At 60.9% G+C, this 18,739-nt stretch overlaps 1 protein-coding gene across 1 annotated transcript; it reads left to right on the top strand.

Moving 5' to 3' along the window:
* The first annotated feature begins 12,830 nt into the window (after window positions 1–12,830).
* Window positions 12,831–18,739, top strand: TEKT4 (tektin 4). The gene is made up of 6 exons (XM_061209400.1): window positions 12,831–13,364; window positions 15,394–15,464; window positions 15,790–15,933; window positions 16,558–16,780; window positions 17,540–17,694; window positions 18,523–18,739. Exons 1-6 carry the CDS (start codon window positions 12,831–12,833, stop codon window positions 18,737–18,739), a joined length of 1,344 nt encoding a protein of 447 aa, XP_061065383.1.

Below are 18,739 nucleotides of genomic sequence, written 5' to 3'. Positions count from 1 at the left end.
TGCAGAACGTCAGGGCGTCCAGGACAGCCAGCGCCGAGGCCCGAGACACAGGGCTCAGACGGGGTTCGGGCCCAAACACTAACAGTGTCAAAATGGCCCCTCTGTCCCCCAGATGGGGCCTGACCTCACCAATACCCCGAAAGACCTCAGCCCAGCCCCAAGCTGCCTAGACCCCTCCTCGGGCCAGCCCCACTCCCCATCGCCCCGTCCATCCTCGCTCCCAGGAAAAGGCCTGTGAGTCCCGTTATTCCTGTTACAGAGGCAGCAAGAGGCTCCCGCAAAGTCCCCCAGTTGATGGGGGGCTCGGCAGACCCTGAACCTGTACACGACCCAACGTCCAACACCCCCGTTGCCTCCACCATGACGCCGCATCTGCCATCCCAGGACCAGGGCCTCCAGGATGGGGATGTGACCATCGCTGGTCAGTCCAGTCACTTCCACGGGGGTCTGCTGGGCCCAGCCTGGCTAAGGGGTGACCGGGCGAAGGCGTCAGAGCCTGCAGTCCTTCTGAGGCCAGCAGAGCCCGCCGGTGGTGGACACCAGCCTGGGGTTGAGGTGCCTGGACACAGGGCAGACAGTGCAGGCGGTAGGTGGGCAGGCACCACCCCCCAGGCTCCCTGCCTGGCCCACCGGCTTCCACCTGTTCAGCCTGTAGGAGGCTACGAAGTTGGGGACCATCCTAAGACCCTCACTTCTGACCCCACTGCAAGCCCAGAGGTCCCCAAGACCACCCTGATGTTCCGTGATTCTCCAGAAGGGCGCACAGCCCCATGATGCTCACGAGCACGGTTTGCCTTGGGGACAGAGCACTGGTGGACATGGGCCAGGGTGCGGGCCGCGTGGGGCAGGGTCCAGGCAGCAGACACCAGACCCCTTGTTGTCCCCCTGACGGAGCCAGCACACCTTGCCCCCTGGCATGGACTGTGAGGGCACACAGGCAGTGCCAGCCGGGGGTGCTCCTCGAGCCGTGTCCAGGGATTTTACTGGGGATGCGGCGAGGTGGGGGAGCCCCGTGGGTGGGCAGGCAGGAGAGCCCTGCGGGAGTCTCTCCAAAACTGTGCAGCTTGAGTGCTGCATCTGAGGCCACGTCCCAGCACCCCAATGCTGCCTGGGGTCTGAGAGTCAGGAGATGCCCTGACCTCACTAAGCCTCAGTTTCCTCGCCCATAAAAGGGCTGGTTGGGAGGTAGGTTAAATCCTGCCCTGCCCATGGCAGGACCACACGTGTGTCCACTCCAGCTGGGCATTGGGGCCCAGGTGACAGAGCTTCTATGGGTTCTGAAAGGCTCACCAGTAATGATGGGGCAGGGGTGGTGAAGGGGAACGCGGATGCAGGGGGCCTGTGACCCCTGCATGTGCCTTGTGGCCACTGAGCTCCAGGGCCGGTGGGGGCTGGGCTGGGCACCCTCTGCCCACCCTCCCACCCTCAGCCCAGGCATAAGCGGCCTCGAGACGTCAGCCCATTCCTGGCCCTGCAAAATCTCTCCTAAATCCTGTATTTAATTTTGTTCTCTGGGAAATTGTAGGAGGTTTTGGAGATAAAGCTGAGCTGATAAATCAGGGATTTGGCCGTTCTTGCACAAACTCTTGGACTGGGAGGTGGGAGGCAGGCCCAGGATGCCTAAGTCGGCCGGGCCTGGCTTAGGAGTCCCCCCTCAGAGCACCCACAGGGCCCCCCTCACTAGGACTGAAGAGACTCTACAGCTGGGTCAGCAGTCTCCCCAGGGTGATGGGCATGAAGGACACCAGGGTGAGCATGACACACATGGGGGTCAGACCCCAAGGAACACCCCCAAGGCGCTGTTAGAAGGTGGGTCCACGCACTGCAAGAGCTTGAGGGGCTGAATTACGTGGGGGAGGGGGGTTGCTGATATTCAGCCATCCCTTGAGCCCTCTTCTCAAAGTTGTGCTTCCAGGACCTGTGTGGAAGGGGAGTGGCAGCACCTGGAAAGGAGGGCCTCTGGAGTGTGGAGTTCCGGAGTTTGGAGGAAATGTCCCATGTAATTGTGGAGGTCGGCAGGTCCAAAATCTGCAAGGTGACAAAATTCCTAGCTAGAGGATTACATTTGCCAGTATTCCTTATAGTCAGGAGTCAACATTGAAATGCAAGAAGTTATTGGATAGAGTTTCAAGTAAAGCTCCTTACAACTTTATCTGGGAGAGAATTGCTATTCATGATGGCAAAATGCCCTTAAGAATGAAAATATATATCATGGGATGACACATATGACAGTGTTTACGCAGTGTTGAATATCAAGAACAGTGAACATTACCCAAGGCCCTTGCATTCACTTCTGGGGAAAAGGCTGCTGACTTTCAGAGCTGAACTTAGATCATCAGCTCTCCTGGTTCTCAGGCCTCCAGACTCAGACTGAAACTACACATTAGTTCTCCTGGGTCTCCAGCTTGCCAGCTGCAGATCTTGGACTTGTCAGCCTCCATAGCTGCATGTTGAAGCCCTAACCTCCAAGGTGATGTGTTTGGAGGTGGAGGCTTTGGGAGGTGATTAAGTATCGATGAGGTCTTGAGGATGGAGCCTCTGTAATGGGATCAGTGTTTTTTAGAAGAAGAGGAAGAGACTAGAGCTTGCTCTCCATCTTTGCCATGTGAGATACCCAGTGAAAAGGCTGCTTTCTACAACCAGGAAGAGAGACCCCACCAGAAGCCCACTGTGCTGGCAATCTGATCTTGGAGAACTTTGAGAAATATATTTATATTGTGTAAGCCAAAAAAAAAAAAAAAAAGTTGTGCTTCCGAAGACCCTTCCCCCAGGGGGTGTGGTGTCAGTCCCTGCCCTCGCTGGCTGCTCTGCCCTGGGCATGCCCCACTTAGCCAACACTGCCACCCGTGAATAGTCTCTTCCAACCTCCCACACATGTTGTGGCCAATGTAGAGTGGAGTAGTAGGATGATAACCTCCCTCATTTGGGAATATATACCTCTTTTAATGTGACCCTGAATGACATTTGGTTTGTCAGCCTTGAAACCTATTGGCTGATGTCCACCAGGGGCCTCAGAAATCCTGGTGGGTAGGGCAGTTCTTGTCTGGTTTGCTCATTATTATTGGATTTGTCTTTTTAATGGGAGTGGTGTTCAGCCAGCGGGCAGGTGATGGCTCGAACCCAAGAGTGCTCTGTGTTGCGAGCTGCCCACTTGGCCCCCTTGTCCTTCCTTTGCCTCTCACCTCTCCCTTGCGTACACCTCAAGCTGGTTTCTTGCATTTCCTTAGCTGGGTCTGAGTTCCTTTTACTCCAACAAAGGTTTGTGAATGCTGGGATGTGTCCCTGTCTCTGGACTACTGAAGGCAGAGGAAGGAGGAGGCCCGAGCCAGTTCTGAGACTGCAGGAAGCAATCAGGGCAGACTTCCTGGGGGAGGGGTGAATTAGCAGGAAGGGGGTTGGAGAGCATTCCAAGGACAGGTGTGGATGTGGGGAGGGTGGGTGTGCTGAAGCCTGGGATGACCCAGGTCCTGGCTGGGCCAAGTTTTGCAGTAGCGACAGAGGTCTGGTCATCTTGGTGGCTTCCCACAGCAAAGGTATTTTAGGTCCCTGGTGGGCCATCCAGGGCCTGCCCCATGCCATCCTCACTCAGGGACACATCACCAGCCACCTAGCAGGGGCAGGGCAGGTGGAGAATCGGCGCCAGCTCTTTAATGCTCTGCCCATGAGTGACTCGGGTCACTTCTGCTCCCCTGTCATTGACCACAGTGGGGCCCAGGGCTTCACCTAGCTTCAGGGGGCTGCTGGGGGCCCCCTGTGCACAGATGCGGGGCCACAGGCTGCTGCTGAACAGAGGATGCCGGGCACTCGGGGTCTGTCTCCAGCCAGGAGAAGAAAACCCCTGCTGTCCAGGTGGGTGCACTGGGCCCACCCCTAACCTCAGAGCCTACAGGTTCCCCCACTGAGAAGCAGTGCCAGGGGGAGCATGCCCTGGAGGAACAGACATCTGGGGTGGAACCCAGCCTTTGCCCTGAAGTCAGAGAGTGCGAGAAGCCTGGCGGCCCCAGGAGGAAACCTTTCTGGAAAGAGACATGATTTAAAACCTGCCTTGAAATTCCTGCCGTGAACCTTCTCCTAACACTGCCTCTGGAGACAGAAGTGAAGTGACCCACGGCAGCCGAGCATGGACAGCGGCAAGTCTGCTGCCCAGGGGCTGTCCCTGGACCCTCTGCTCTTGAGCAGCTGCAGACGCCCATTCCCAGAAGGCTGAGGAATTAAAAGAAGGGCAGGGGCCGGCTGTCCAGAGAGGCCCCAGCACCTGCCCTGGGAGAAAGTTCCAGAGTTGTCCAGTCCAGATGGATGCCAGCTGCGCGGCCTTGCCAGAGCGACTGCTCCTCTCTGGGCCTTGGTCTCCTCATCTGTAAACGGAATCCGGCGGCAATCAGGGTGACTGTCCAGCAGATGCTGGGGCGGGCCACCGGAGGCCACAGAAGTGGGGGTCAGCAGGAACAGGCGGGCGTAAGCGAGAGTGGGGTGTGCGGCTCTGGACCCCATGGCTCCCCCAAAATTCCACCGGCCAGCATGCTCGAGGGATGTTCCTCAGAGCCCGAGGGTGGGAGTCCCGGGTCTCGGTGGGCCACGTGCTCCTGCAGAGGACGAGGTGGAGTGGACAGACAGGGACAGAGCCCAAGGACTGGGGACACCGGCTGTCCAGAGCCCCCGGGAGAGACACGGAGCCAGTGGGCCCGGCGCTGCTCCTTCCGGCAGCATCTGCCCCAAGGCCTCCCTCAACGGAGCGAGGCGCTGCATCCGAGGCTGGTCTCCTTCTCCCCAGGGGCAAGGCACACGTGCACAGGACAGGGTGCAAGCTGCCCGAGTGTCGCGTGTCGGGAGCGTTGGAAGGAGACACCTGGTGGGGATGGTGACTCTGTGAGCCGCTTGGCGTCCCCCAGCTGTCCCCGATCCCTCTGCCATTCTGCGGGGTGGGCAGACGGAGTCCAGGCCCACTGGACAGTGGATGGAGGACCCCAGGAGCTCATCTCTCGTGGGAGCCCATGGAGACCAGGGCAAGCCCTCCCTTTGTGCCGCCTCCTCCTCGGGATGGCCAGGGCCTTTCCCAGCTGCCTGGCCTCTGTCCAGCTCCTGTGGGCTGACTCCAGCTCCCGCTCCCTTGCCTGCTCTGTGCTGGCATCCTTGCAGTGGGCAGTGTGAACTTTCCCAGGCCTCATGGACAGCCTACCCATTCCGGTTCCAGGCTTCTCCCTTGCAACCTGACACATGGCTGCTTGAACTCCTCCACGGATGGGGAGCTCACTCTCTGTGGGAAGCACAGCCTTGCAGTACCATGCTATGATTAAAGCACCCCACGTCTCAGAGCCCTCTGTTTCATGGACACATCTCAGGCATTGCTCATCTGTGTCCAGATCCCAGACACTCGTGTCCTTGGAATTGAATCTTCCTTGTGGCTCCACGAGACCAATTGTTGGATACACTGCTTCTTTCCACTTTGTTCTGATCATAAATTTCACTGCTGTGCAGCTTGGTACAAGTGACTTTTTTCTTTTTTTTAAAGATTCCCCCTTATTTGCAATTCTTTCCTAGGACTGGATTTCAAGGGCTGAAATTGCCGTGTCGGGTGCAGGAGTGGCTCTCGACATCACCTGCCAAACTGCTCCCAGAAAAGCTGACCCAGCTGGCCGGGCCCACAGGACAGACAAGTATGGGTTTCTCCGCAGCCCAGCCTGCACTGGGTTTCGAACTGCTGCCGTTTCCCCTGGTTCTGGGTAATAAAAACAATAACACACTCCAAAGGATGGAAAGCAGTGTTCAAATAAAAACCTGATGCCCACGTACACAGCAGCACTGTTAACAAAAGCTGAAAGGTGGAAACAACCCAAAGGTCCACCAGCTGAAGATGATAAACACCATGAGATAGAGCCACGTGGTGGAGTATTACTCAGCCATGAAAAGAAGTGAAGCACTGACACAGGCTAAAACCTGGATGCACCTTGAGAACAGCTTGTGCAGCAAAAGGAGCCAGATGCCAAAGGACAAATATCTATGATTCCATTTACCGGAAACATCCAGAACAGGGAAATCCACAGAGACAGACGAAGACTGGGGGTTGCTGGGGGCTGGGGGAAGGGGGCGGGGAGTGAGTGCTAATGGGGACAGGGCTTCCATCTGGGGTGACAAAAAAGTTCTGGAACTGGATGAAGGTGGTGCTTGCACAGCCTTGTGAATGTACTAAATGCTGCCAACTTGTACACTTTAAAATGGTAAACATGGTAAATTTTCTGTTATGTGTGTTGTACACAATAAAGAAGCAGTGACAGTAGTAACAAACGCTCCTTCAGGGCTTGCTCTGTGCCAGGCACGGTTCTTACCTCCAGCGATGGCTCGTTACTGCAATTTACAGATGGGGACAGGCTCTCCCGGGTCACCTCACTGGCGGGCACCCATCCACACCTCGTTCCTTATGTCCCTGCAGCTCTGTCCCGCTCCACTTCCTTGGGCAGAAGTTTCTCTGTAAAGCCACTTCAATAAGTATACGCCTGTCTGTCCTGCGCCCAGTGATTCCTCCTCTTCCGTCAAGAGCCAGACATCCACATGCCTCCTGCAGTTGGGGTCTACACGCTATCTCATCCATTCTGGAGTTTTAAAGCTTCTTCAAAAACCTGTTTAGGAGAACAGGAGACAAGATGGCAGAGTAGAAGGACCTGAGCTCCTCTCATGAGCACACCAAAATCACAACTAACTGCTGAACAACCATCGATCAAAAAGGCTGGAACCTACCAAAAAAGACATTGTACATCCAAAGACAAAGAAGAAACCATAACGAGATGAGACGGCAGTGAAACACGAGGGAAAGGGGCATGGCACAACCCTTTATGAATGACATAGCCATTGTGGGTATGACCATAAACTGGTTAGAACCGATTAGGCCCAAGTTGGCGGAAGATTCGACCTCCAGTAGACCTTGAGCCTCATTATATGCTCATTGTAATACATTAGCTAAATGACACGCCCACAGGTGCCAGGACAATTCTGAGGCTGACCATCAAAGGCCAAAAAGTGGGCAGTGGCCCAATTCCTGGAAATCCCCACCCCTTCCCAGTTGGAATAATCCTCCCAGTCATTAGCCTATGAAACTACCCAGCCCATAAAAGCTAACCACACCATAATTCCGGGCCTCTCGCCTTATGAGATGGCCCACACTGTCTGCGGAGTGTGTTTCTCTCAGGGCCACTCTCAGTTTCCAAGAGGACCCCATGCTCTGGGGCCGCTCTCGCCTTTTGAGATAGACCACATTCTGTCTATGGAATGTGTATCTCTATAAATAAATCCACTTCTTACCTATCACTTTGCCTCTCGCGGAATTCCTTCTGTGCTGAGACATAAAGAACCTGAGCTTCATTAAGTCCTGAGACCAGGTGTGTGTCAATTAAAAGACAGTGGTTTGAGTCCCAGCCTGTGGGTTCAAGTCCCAATCTGGGTTTTGGCTGGGTTCAAATCCCATGTGAGTTGTATGGTTTCAGTAGGAGGGGGCACTCACCATATAATCAAATGCCATACCTGCCAGGTGGGTGACCCACAGACTGGAGAATAATTATATAGCAGAAGTTCTCCCACAGGAGTGAGAGTTCTAAGCTCCCCATCAGGCTCCCCAGCCTGGGGGTCTGGCATCTGGAGAAGGAGCCCCCAGAGCATTTGACTCTGAAGGCCAGTGGGGCTTGATCACAGGAGCTCCACAGGACTGGAGGGCGCACACACTCTTGGAGGGCGCACACACTCTTGGAGGGCGCACACAAGGTCTCCTGCACCAGGACCCAGGCAGTGACTCCACGGGAGCCTTGGATGGACCTACCTGCTGGTCTTGGAGGGTCTCCTGGGGAGATGGGGGGCGGCTGTGGCTCTCTCTGGGGTCATAAAAACTGGTGACGGAAATGTCCAGGAGTGTTAAACTCTCGCTGGAGGCAGATCTCTTGCTTGGGTCATTAGCACCAAGACCTGGCCCCACCCAACAGCCTGTAGGCTCCGGAGCTGGGACACCTCAGGCCAAACACCAACAGGGCGAGAACACAACCCCACCCATCAGCAGACTGGCTGCCTAAGACTTCCTGAGCCCAGAGCCACCCCTAGACACGCCCCTTGACCTGCCCTACCCACCAGCTCCTCCCACCAGTGGGCAGGCACTGGGCCCTCCCCCCAGGAGGCCGGCATAAGCCTCTAGACCAGCCTCACCCACCTGGGGGCAGAATCCAGAAGCAAGAAAGCTAAATCCACAAACACAGCCCAGAACCTACCCTGGGACCAGCTGGCCCCTGGCCCTTGGGTGATGAGAGGGGGCATGCACTGCGGGGGCACACAGGACGTCCCCTACGGAGGGCCAGTTCTCCAAGGTCGAGAGACATAACTAACCTTCCACATACATAAAAATAAAACCTGTTTAGCTCAGACATGTGTGCAGTTAGTTCCGGAGAGCAGGGTTCCCGAGCGGCGGTGAAGGTTGAGGGCATGGTGTCCACCTCCCAGCCCCCTGCTGCTTGACAAACATCAGCTCCTTGCCGGCCCCCCCTGGGTGGGTACCCAGGACCACCTGTTTCTGGGCCCTCCCAGCCTTCTCTTCCACCTGTGGCTACCTCTCCACGCAGACGGCCACAGACCTCACCCAGGAAGGACCTGAGGGTGGGAACAAGGCCAGGGGGTGAGGCCACCCAAACGAGGGGACAGCCGTGCCAGGAGCTGCACACATGCCTCCTTCCATCCTCACATACCACAAGGGAGAGACTGCCCGAACCCCCGTTTCACAGATGGGGAAACAGAGGCATGATCCCATGATGGCTCCCAGCCACGCAGCCTCTGGGTGACCAGGCCCCGGCCACCTGCAGCTGCCACATGCAGCGCCCACCTCCGGGCGGATGAACTGCATCCCGCGTGTGATGTCCTCCCTGGTGAGGCGTGGGCAGGACAGCGCTTGTGGCCCTTAGCCCCCCATCCCCCCACCACCCAGGGCCAGGCCGGGGAGCCGAGCCAAGCGAGTCCTCAGCTTGTCAGACTCCCTCTCGTCCGCCCGGCTGCCTGGTTGAGGGATGTGGCACGGAGCCCACCTCGGCCGGAGGCCAGGCCTCTGGCTGCAGCCTCGCTCCCGCCTGCCTGCCTGCCCACACTCAAGTCCTGTCTGCTTGTCCGATCCTGCAGCACCAGTGCCTCCGCCGGACCTCACACCCCCCAGGGAAGGGGCTCCACAGCCGCCTTGGGGGTCAGACCACCCTCATGCCCCCCCACAGCCTTGGGGGTGCCTGCCCCCATCTGGACTGTGTGCCCTTCAAGCCTCAGCCAAGGGGACTCTTCCTCCAGGAAGCCCTCCTGAGCCCCCTCCCCCTCCCCCTCCCCCTTGGCCTCCTGTCCACACTCTGGGCTGCTGCACCTGGAGGAGTGGGCCTGCTCATCCTCCCCTCCTGCATGTGGGGCCCCTCCCTGCTCCATGGCTTCCCCAGCATCCACTGTGACCGTGGCCAAGGCAGGGCTCAGGGCTGTCTGAACCGCTCCAAATCCTCCCGTTATTAAAATGTTCCGCTGGTCCCAGGAGAGACAGGTGAGGAGGCACCTCTCGCCTGTGCCTGGCAGGTGGTCTGCTGGTGGCCAGAGGCTCCTTGAGCTGTCATTCCAGGTGGGAGAGTGGGGAGGGCGTGGTGGGGGTGTGTGGTCTGAGGAGGCCAGATGGCTGAGTCTCTGCCCCTGGCATCTGAGTGACCTTGGGCCCATCACGGCTACCTGGGCCTGTCAGGGTGAGCTGCAGGCTGTGAAGCTGAGCAGAAGTGACAGGCTCCTGTCTCCCCATCTGGCAACTTCCAGGCTGGACCGCGAGTGAGCAGGGGCCTTGGGCCAGAGGCAAGCTGGGCTGGACCCAGCAGGAGGAGCCCTTCTCACCAGGCTCATCCACTACTGTTGCCCACAGGGGTCCCCAGGGACAGTGACATGGCATGGGTCAGCGCCATTCCAGAGTGACCCTGCTGTAGGCCCTGTGTGGGGACGGGACCCCAGGCCTGGGGCAGGGGTGTGTGTCTCCTGGGCTGCCCTGCGTCCTGGTTATCCTTCTGCACAGCTGGGGTCGGTGCTCTGCAGCCACCTCCGGGCTGTGCTGCAGGATGCCCGCTGGGAGCTCGGGGTGCGGGCCAGGGCAGCCTCTGGACCGTCCTCCAGGTGGGCCCTCTCCCTCCTAATCGTCCTTGTCACAGGGACGCCCGTGATGGAGCTGTAGCTCTGCTCCCCATCCCCTGTCGGAAGGCCCATCTGTGGCCCAGGTGAACTTGGCCCTGCCCTCCCCGTGTTCGGGTCCCGACCCAGGGGCTCAGTTGAGGCAGAGCACCCTCCATGGCCCCCAGCTGACTGAAAACCCACCCCCAGCTGCTAGGGGCTCAGCTGACCCATCCAACTCTGAGTCCATAAAAGGGGGCACTGGGGTCAGAAGGTCCAGCCACGGGGCGCAGAGGGCCCAAATCGGGGACCCTGGGCATGCCCCCTCCCTGCGAGGGGCTTCCCCCAAGATGCTGAGCCGCATCCTCTCTGAGCTGCTCCCCCTGCTGGGTCCTGGGGCAAATGCCGGCAGCCTGTGTGCCAAGTCTGCCTGCTGCCTCCCAGCTGTGCCGCTGCGGCCGTGGCTCAGTGTCCCCTCTGCACAGAAGGAGAGTAGCTGCCGGGCCCCCGAGGATGCTGGTGCAGGCCTGCCGGCAAGCTCTCAGGAAGGGGTGTCATTACCCCGCCATCCTCTCCCTTCTCATCTGCCTCCTCCTGTCTCAGTTTATCCAGAAGGATCAGGCCTAGGCCTGGGAAGGGTTTGTTAAAGGGGCCGACCCCAAGGGAGGAGCACGCTGGGGGGCGCCCTTCAGAGCTGCCCTGGGAGAAGGGGAGTGTCCCATCCCTGGGGGCGTGCAAGCAGTCTGGAGGGGAGCGTTGGGGCCTCAGGGCTTTGTTGACCCCACCGTAGCCTCTGAGCCACTGCCTGAAAGCTGCTGGGGAGAAGGGTGCTGGGCAGTCCCGGCATGTCCCGATACTCAATTTTCCCGCCGCTAATGCAATTTGGAAACAAATTTAATAAATCAATGCACCCGCCTCTGCATCCTGACACGTGGCTGTACCCCCCTGCCTGCACAGACCTTGCTCACCTCAGCCCCTGCAATGGGGGATTCACCCCCAGAGACCCTGCAAGGCTGGGTCGGGGGGGGTGCTGTGTGGGGGTGGGAAGGGGCCAAGGGGGGCGCTTGTCACTCCCAGCACCGGGCACCAGGACAGCCATTTCCTGGCCTCCACTCAGGCCACGCCCACAGCAGCTCCATGCAGAGGCCGGTGTAACTTCACTCCCCGAATGGGGAAACTGAGGCTCGGGGTGCGGGGGGGGGGGCCTCCTGTCCAGCCACGTGGTAAAGCGCAGGGCCTGAGTCGTCCCAGAAGTCTTCATCCCATGAGCGCCACTCGCCTCTGGACTAAAGGCCGGAGGCCGTGGGATCTACTGCTGTCCAGGGTCAGAGCCAGGTTGGTCCAGAGCCCCACTTTGCGGACCATGTCCTGTCACAGGGAGAGTTAGACTGGGACCCCCACATGCGAAGAGGGCCCCCTGCCGGCCCACCCGCCACACCCCAGGGTCATGCAATGTCAGGGAGCTCGGTTCCAGTCCCACGTGTTCTGGCCGGTTCCCTGGGTTGGACCCCGGGCAGGTCCATCCTGTTCTGGCCACAGATGGTGTGTGAAGAGCAGGTTCTAAGTCAAAGGTGGACAGTGGTCCCTCCCGTGGTCCCCCCCCACCAGCAGGCCCTGTGTATCCACTGCCACCTGGGAAACTAAGCACAGAGAGGCTCAAGGTGGTTCCTCAGGCCATCAGCCCCGATGATGGGCTCTGGGTTGGGGGAGGTCTTGGGCTGCCGTCTCCAAAGCCTACATTTTTGAAACACCTACTGTGTGCCAGGTGGTGCAAATGTCATCCGTCAAGTGAGGGGCGCCAGTGCCAAGGGTCAGGGCCCTGGGAGGAGGGCATGGGGGCCCAGGCCAAGGGCAAGCCCAGGCTGGTGCATCTGAGGTGCTCCGGGGGCTTGTGTGGCCCAAGTGGGGGATGGGGCAGCAGTGGGAGAGGTGGAGGGGCAGGGACCACGGGACTGTGCTGGGGGTGGGGTGTGGATGTCCTGTTACAAGCACTGGTGGGTCCATGGGATGGGTTAGAGTGCGAGGTGCCAGAGGTCATCCAGGCCACAGCGTTGCCGGCTGGGTTGACTCAGGAGAACCCCAGGAGCCGCTACCCTGCCAGCTGCACAGTATTTCACGGCCAATGGCGCCCTCTGCTGGCCATGTTGGGGATCGCCCTGACACCTAGGCTCCCAGCCCAGGATGGGGAACTTAGAGATGTTCACCCCTCCCCGCGGACCAGGAGACACACACCAGGCTCTGGGTGGCCTTGGGGACACTGTTCCCAGGACAGGACCTACCTACAGTGTGGGGAAGATTTGGGCATCTGACTCAAGGTACCCACTGGAGGCTGAATTCAACTCCCCATCAGAGACACCTGCGTGCCCAGGGGGACAGCCCCACTGGAACCAGTAAGACACAGGAGACAAGAGCCTGGCCTTGGGTGTGGTCCAGGTGCAGTTCCTCCAGGCAGGTGCCAGATGTGGCCAGGACAGGTGGGGCTGGGGCCTGCCTGGCCCCTTAAGAGGGCCGCGTTGCGGGGCGGGGGGGGGGGGGGGGATCCCTGTTGCCTAGCAACAGGAGGGCTTGGTGTGTACCTGTCTATGAGACCAGAAGCCATGTCCTGCTTGGGGACAGAGTGGCCGGAGCTGCCCTGCTGACCGTACTGAGAGGCCCTCCTCCCTCTCCCCCGCCACCCCGTGCCCGGGCGCACCATGGCGCAGACAGATATACTTCTGACCAAGGAGCCCACCCCGCAAACGGTGCCAGCATGCCAGCTGCCCCGCAAGCTGTATGATGTGGCCCGAAATACGGGCGCCCACATATCCTCGGGCCTGGCCACCGCTGGCTTCCGCACGGCCAAGTACCTGGTGGATGAGTGGTTCCAGAACTGCTATGCCCGCTACCACCAGGCCTTCGCCGACCTCGACCAGTCGGAGAGGCAGCACCACGAGAGCCAGCAGCTGGCGGCCGAGACTGAGGCGCTGGTGCAGCGCACGCAGCAGGACTCCACGAAGAAGGTGGGCGAGCGCCTGCAGGACATGCACTGCTGGAAGTCGGAGCTGCAGCGCCAGGTGGAAGAGCTGGTCGCAGAGACTGACCTGCTGCTGGCCCAGAAGCAGAGGCTGGAGCGCACCCTGGATGCCACGGCCGTGCCCTTCTCCATAGCCACCGACAACCTGCAGTGCCGGGAGCGCCGCCAGCACCCCGACCTTGTGCGTGACTGCGTGGAGATGGAGCTGCTGAAGGTTCGGTCCCTCCCAGCCCCCAGAACTGCAGACCGGGCCGCCCCACCTCTCCCCAGGGAGCATGACCTTCCCTGGGCTGAGAGTGGGCACCCGTGTGCCCCCACGACACGGCTGGCAGAGGCCTTGGTGCCCAAGTACCACGTGGCTGCACACAGGCACAGGGAGCCTTCTCCCCTCAGCACAGGCAGGGACACACAAGCACATGCCCAGGCGCAGAGAAGGTGGCTCTGCTTGTAGGTGGGGGACCAGAACCGACTGGGGCTGCCCCGGCTGGGGGCAGGGGCAGGGCTCAGACTGTCCAGGGGGGAGGTGCCGCCCCTGGCCCCAGGAGGGTGCCAGGTCTGGCCTTCCCACAGTCTGGTCCTTATAGTGGGTGCTGGGCAAGGCCTTGCTCCCTGCAAGGTGGGCCCAGCCAGGACATGCTGGGTTGGGGGCACTGTGGCCTGGGGGCAGGTCCCAGCATGGGGGTTGAGCATGGTTGAGGGCAGGGGCTGGCCTTTGGTGCTTATCCACTCACCCTAGCCCCGGGTCCAGGGTTCCTGCTCTGCCCCCTGCCCCATTATGGCTCCCACGTTGGGGTGAGGCAGGGCCCAGGCCGTGGCAGCATTCATACCTGGAATGTGTATTGGGACGTTTGCCTGAGGCTGAGACAGTCAGAGGCCACTGAGGCAGGGCGGGGCCTGGCCAGTTCCCCATAAGCCCTGATGCCCCTCTACACACCCCCGAAAACCAGGAAGGGCCTGAGCTGAGCCGCAGGAGCGGCTAACTGAGGTTGGGATGTGGTTGGGTCATGGTGGTGCCTGCACCCACTGTGCGGTCCCTCAGTCACCCCTGGGTCCTGGCACCTGCTGAACAGCCCCTTTGGTCACCCTGGGTCATGCAAATTAAGCCTGACCCTGAGTTCCCAGAGGCAGAGCCCCCCATGCCCCGCCCCCCATGCCCGTGTTGGAAATCCAGCCTCAGACCAGTGTGCAGGCGTGGACGGGATAAAGGTGGGGTGGGGGCCACATGCACCCCACAAAGAGCCCTTTCCCCTCCGAACCTGGCAGGACCTGTCCTTGGGGAAGCCCCCAAAGGATCAGGGAGTCACCCAGGCCAGGCCCCTGATGCTGTCAGGGAAGAGTCTCACCTGTGAACAGGCTGCAGGCCACAGGCACTCATGAGATATGGGGGAGACAGCCAGCCAGCCCAGGTGCCTGGTGACCCCCTGCAAACCCCAAGCTCAGGCCAGAACCTTGAGTACCTCCTCCTGGCCCTTCCTCTGTCCCCCCAACACCCCACCCTCACACCCATTCACTCAAGAACCTCCCAAGGCTCTGGGAGTGAACCCTCTGCCCTGAGCCAGGTCCCCCGCCCAGTAGTACATGGACAACAAAGGGGCCAGGACAGGGAGATGGACCCACGGGTCAGAACACAAGGGTTTAGAGCCCAATGGAGGAGAAAATTCAAATCAGGGGGAAAGAGTTTTTCCTGCCCAGAAAATGAAACTGTCAGGGTAGCAGGAGGAAACACAGGGTTTCCCCTTGTGTCCTTTGTCTGGGTAAGGCCTCTCTGAGCCCAAGGCCCCAAGGGGCAGCCCCAGGGGGGCTCCTGGTCCCCAGTGGCCGGGGTCCTCAAAGGCTGTCGTCAGGCTGTCCAGGGGCCAGTGGGTAGGCTGGTGCCCTCAGTGTCTTGGGCAGGCTGCAGGGGTGGCCCCAGAGCCCAGGGGGTGCTAAGTGCCCAGCAAGTGGGAACCACTTCTGGATGATCCTCCCCACAGCCCATAGAAGCCCCCAGAAGAAAAGACCCACTGCACTGCCCCAAACAGCCCAGAATAAATCCGGCGAGAAAGCCGGGCTCATCTCCCATTCCCAGGAAAGAAGCTGGGGCCCAAGGCCACCAGCAGAGGTCAGGTGCTGGCAGAGCCCCCAGTTCCACTGGGGGTCACCCCAAATCTCAGCTCCTCCTAGAGGTTTGAGAGGCTGCCTGTGGGCCCCACCAGCCTGGCTGTCCTCAGACTCTCACCAGGGACGGGGGTCTTCTTCCCCAGGAGGCAGACCTTATCCGGAACATTCAGGAGCTCCTGAAAAGGACCATGATGCAGGCTGTGAACCAGATTCGGTGGGTCTGGGTGGCCTCTAGGGCTTCCCTTGGGATGTACCCCTACCCCTCAGGCTAGCTATGGGCAGGAAGTTGGGGTGACCCGGCCCTGAGGCTCAGAGAAGTGAGGGATTGTCCCCAGTCATAGCCAGGACCAAGGGGCTGGGTGGAGGCACTGGGCAGGTGGGGGTGGCAGATTCCTGCATGGCCGAGGGGCCTGGGCATCCAGAACCCAGGCCAGTATTACAGGGCCCACCCTGCCGCTTGGGGGGGCTTACCCTGTCCTGCGCCCAGGTGGGCCCAGGTCCCCACCCGCAGAGACGCAGGCCCTGCCCGCTCTCCCCAGGATGAATCACGAGCACAAGGAAACGTGCGAGATGGACTGGTCCGACAAAGTGGAGGCCTGCAACATCGACGAGGCCTGCTGCCGCTACCACAACCAGAGCACCGACTTGCAGTTCTACCCTCACTCCGCCAAGTTCGAGGAGAGGTGGGGTCTTCCGCGGGGGCTGTGCACAAACACCCCGCCCCCACCTGAGAGATCCCGCCTGGGCTCCCAGTCCCTCCGCTGGGGGTCCTTTGTGCAGCTCTTCTGCTCCTGGGGATGGGCAGGCGAGCGGGACCTCGGCCCAAGTGCACGGCACACACGGTTCACCACGGGGGCTGGGGTTTGCGAGGGAGGCGGGACCCAGGGTGCCGGGCCGCCTGAGGCAGGGCGGCTGACTGCAGCTCCGCATAAGGCCGGCAGGGGGCGCTCGGCCACCACCGATTGCAACACAGCCCCGGGGTGGCGCAGGGCCCAGGGACGTAGGAGACACTGGGGCGCGGGAACCACCGGGGGGCGCAGGAGGCACGGAAGACACGGAGTGGGGAGCTGGGGACGCGGGGCTAGCAGGGCGGAGCTGGGGGAGCAGGAGGCCCGGGGAGCGCGCGGGGAGGCGCTCCGGGTGGTGCGGGGGGCGGGGCGAGGAGTCGCGCTAGGACTGGGGGTGGTCGTTTATGCTGGGGCGCAGGGGACACCGGGCGCAGCGAGCGCGGGGAGGCCCTGGTGCAAACCGGAGCCATTGGCAGGTGCCCTCACCGACCGCGGTGCCCGCCCACTCCCTGACCGCAGTGCCTCCACGCCCGAGACCTGGGCCAAGTTCACCCAGGAAAACCTGTACCGCGCCGAGCGCGAACGCCTGGCCTCAGTCAACCTGCGGAAGCTCATCGACTGCATCCTGCAGGACACATCCGAGGACCTGCGGCTGCAGTGCGACGCCGTGAACCTGGCCTTCGGGCGGCGCTGTGAGGAGCTGGAGGACGCGCGCCACAAGCTGGAGCACCACCTGCGCAAGGTGGGGCCGCCCCGGCCACGCCCATCCCACGTCACACCACGCCCATCCCGCCGCCAGACCACGCCCACTCCGCAGCCAGGCCACGCCCAGTCCACGACCTGGCCTCGCCCAGGGCAGCCTCTAGGGCTGGACATCCCCTGGTAACCACAGAGAAAGACCAGGCCCAGACCGGGTAACCCAGACCACCCCTCCCCCACTGGCCACTGTGCCTTTGTCACGACCTGGCCTGGCTCCTGCCCCTCCTTGGCCCTGCCCATCCTGAGGGACCCCTGAGGCAGGGCCCCCACTCCTTCCTGGGCCCTCATTAAGCTGATGAGAAACCAAGTGACATTTGGGGGTGGTGGCATTGTCACTGGAGTGACTGACCAGGGGGTGCTGCAAGCAGGAGCAAGGAGGGTGGAAGGAGGTGGGGCCTGGCTGCCTAGTGGGGTGTCCCCGGTGCTGGCCCCTGGCCTGGCAGGGCTCTGACCCTAAGCTCTCAGGGTGACCTTTGTTGCCTTTGTCTCTCCAGCTCCCGACCAGGGTTGGGGGCTGGTGACCACAGGGCTGGGGGCTCTCAGGCCAGAGCTGCTGTGCCACAAGCTTTGCTGTCTGCACCGCCCCCGGGCCTCTGGGTGCCTATGGGAGGGCCGAGGTGGCCGTGCACATCCTCCCTGCCTCCACTCCTCCCCCAGAGCCAGCGGACAGGGCCGCCTGCTTGACGTGGCACAGGGCTTGGGGTGCGGTGGGGGAGACCCACAGGGACTGTCCTGTGTGCAGACACTGCAGGAGATCATGGACCAGGAGCACAATGTCGCAGCGCTGAAGCAGGCCATCAGGGACAAGGAGGCGCCTCTGAAAGTGGCCCAGACCCGCCTATACCAGCGTTCCCACCGGCCCAACGTGGAGCTGTGCCGAGATGCTGTCCAGTTCAGGTGCCTGTCACTGCTGGGGCCGTCCTGGGCTGGGCCTGGTCACCAACCACCATAGGGCGCTGTCCACCCGCCTCCGGGCTTTCCTCAGCCTCTGGGGCCCCCTTGAACCCCTCCCCCCACCCCCACGCACAGCCCTGCAGATGTGAAGAGGCAAGAAATTGGGCCCCACACAGGCACAACACACACACACACACACACACACACAGACACGGTTCCCACGTCCCCAATCCTGCCCCAGCATGACTGGATGCTATGCGTCCCTTGGGGGACACTGTGCCAGGCTCCGAGTGCCAGGGGCGGCCACACTCCCCGCTTCACCCTGGTGAGGAATCTCAGGGTCTGGGAGGCAGAGCTCCCCAGGCCACACAGCCGCCCCTACCATCCTGCTCGTGGCTGTCCACACCTCCAATGTCATGGTAGACACACATCCCCGGCTTGAGGTGTAGGTGGGGTCACATCTTCTGTTTTCTAACTTATCGAGCTTCCAGTCACCTTGTAAGCAGAAGTGCCCCTGCCTTGGGCATCCCTCTTTCCCTGTCCCTCAACTCCTTCAGAAAACTGGGGCCTCACTTGGCTCCAGGGGCACCCATCTCACTTCCAGATGCCAGAAATAGAGGAATAGAAGTTCATGTGGTGTCCTGGCTCGGCCCTCTCCCAGCGCGGCTGCTGGGTTTCCCTCTGGGCCTTTTGGGAGCCCTTCTGTGGCCAAATGTCTTGACCAGGACCCCCAACAAGGGCCCCCAGCCTTTGACCTTGGGCCTCACTCTCATCCAGAAGGCCAGGCGTCCCAGGGCAGCCCCAGCTCACCCCTCCCTCCCACCCCCGCAGGCTGGTGAGCGAGGTAGAGGAGCTGAACCTGTCCCTGGTGGCTCTGAGGGAGAAGCTTCTGGAAGCAGAGCAGTCCCTGCGCAACCTGGAGGACACGCGCATGAGCCTGGAGAAGGACATCGCTGTCAAGACGAACAGCCTCTTCATCGACCGCCAGAAGTGCATGGCCCACCGCACCCGCTACCCCACCGTCCTCCAGCTGGCCGGCTACCAGTGA

This window comes from Eubalaena glacialis, chromosome 13 (assembly GCF_028564815.1).
Source record: "Eubalaena glacialis isolate mEubGla1 chromosome 13, mEubGla1.1.hap2.+ XY, whole genome shotgun sequence".
NCBI lineage: Eukaryota > Metazoa > Chordata > Mammalia > Artiodactyla > Balaenidae > Eubalaena > Eubalaena glacialis.
This window is presented reverse-complemented; position numbering and strand designations above follow the sequence as displayed.

Coding starts and splice junctions, on each gene's coding strand:
- TEKT4 (XM_061209400.1), top strand. CDS start 12,831: ATGGCGCAGACAGATATACTTCTGACCAAGGAGCCCACCCCGCAAACG. Junction 15,934..16,557: donor TCCGCCAAGTTCGAGGAGAG/GTGGGGTCTTCC, acceptor CCCTGACCGCAG/TGCCTCCACGCCCGAGACCT. Junction 17,695..18,522: donor CGAGATGCTGTCCAGTTCAG/GTGCCTGTCACT, acceptor CCACCCCCGCAG/GCTGGTGAGCGAGGTAGAGG.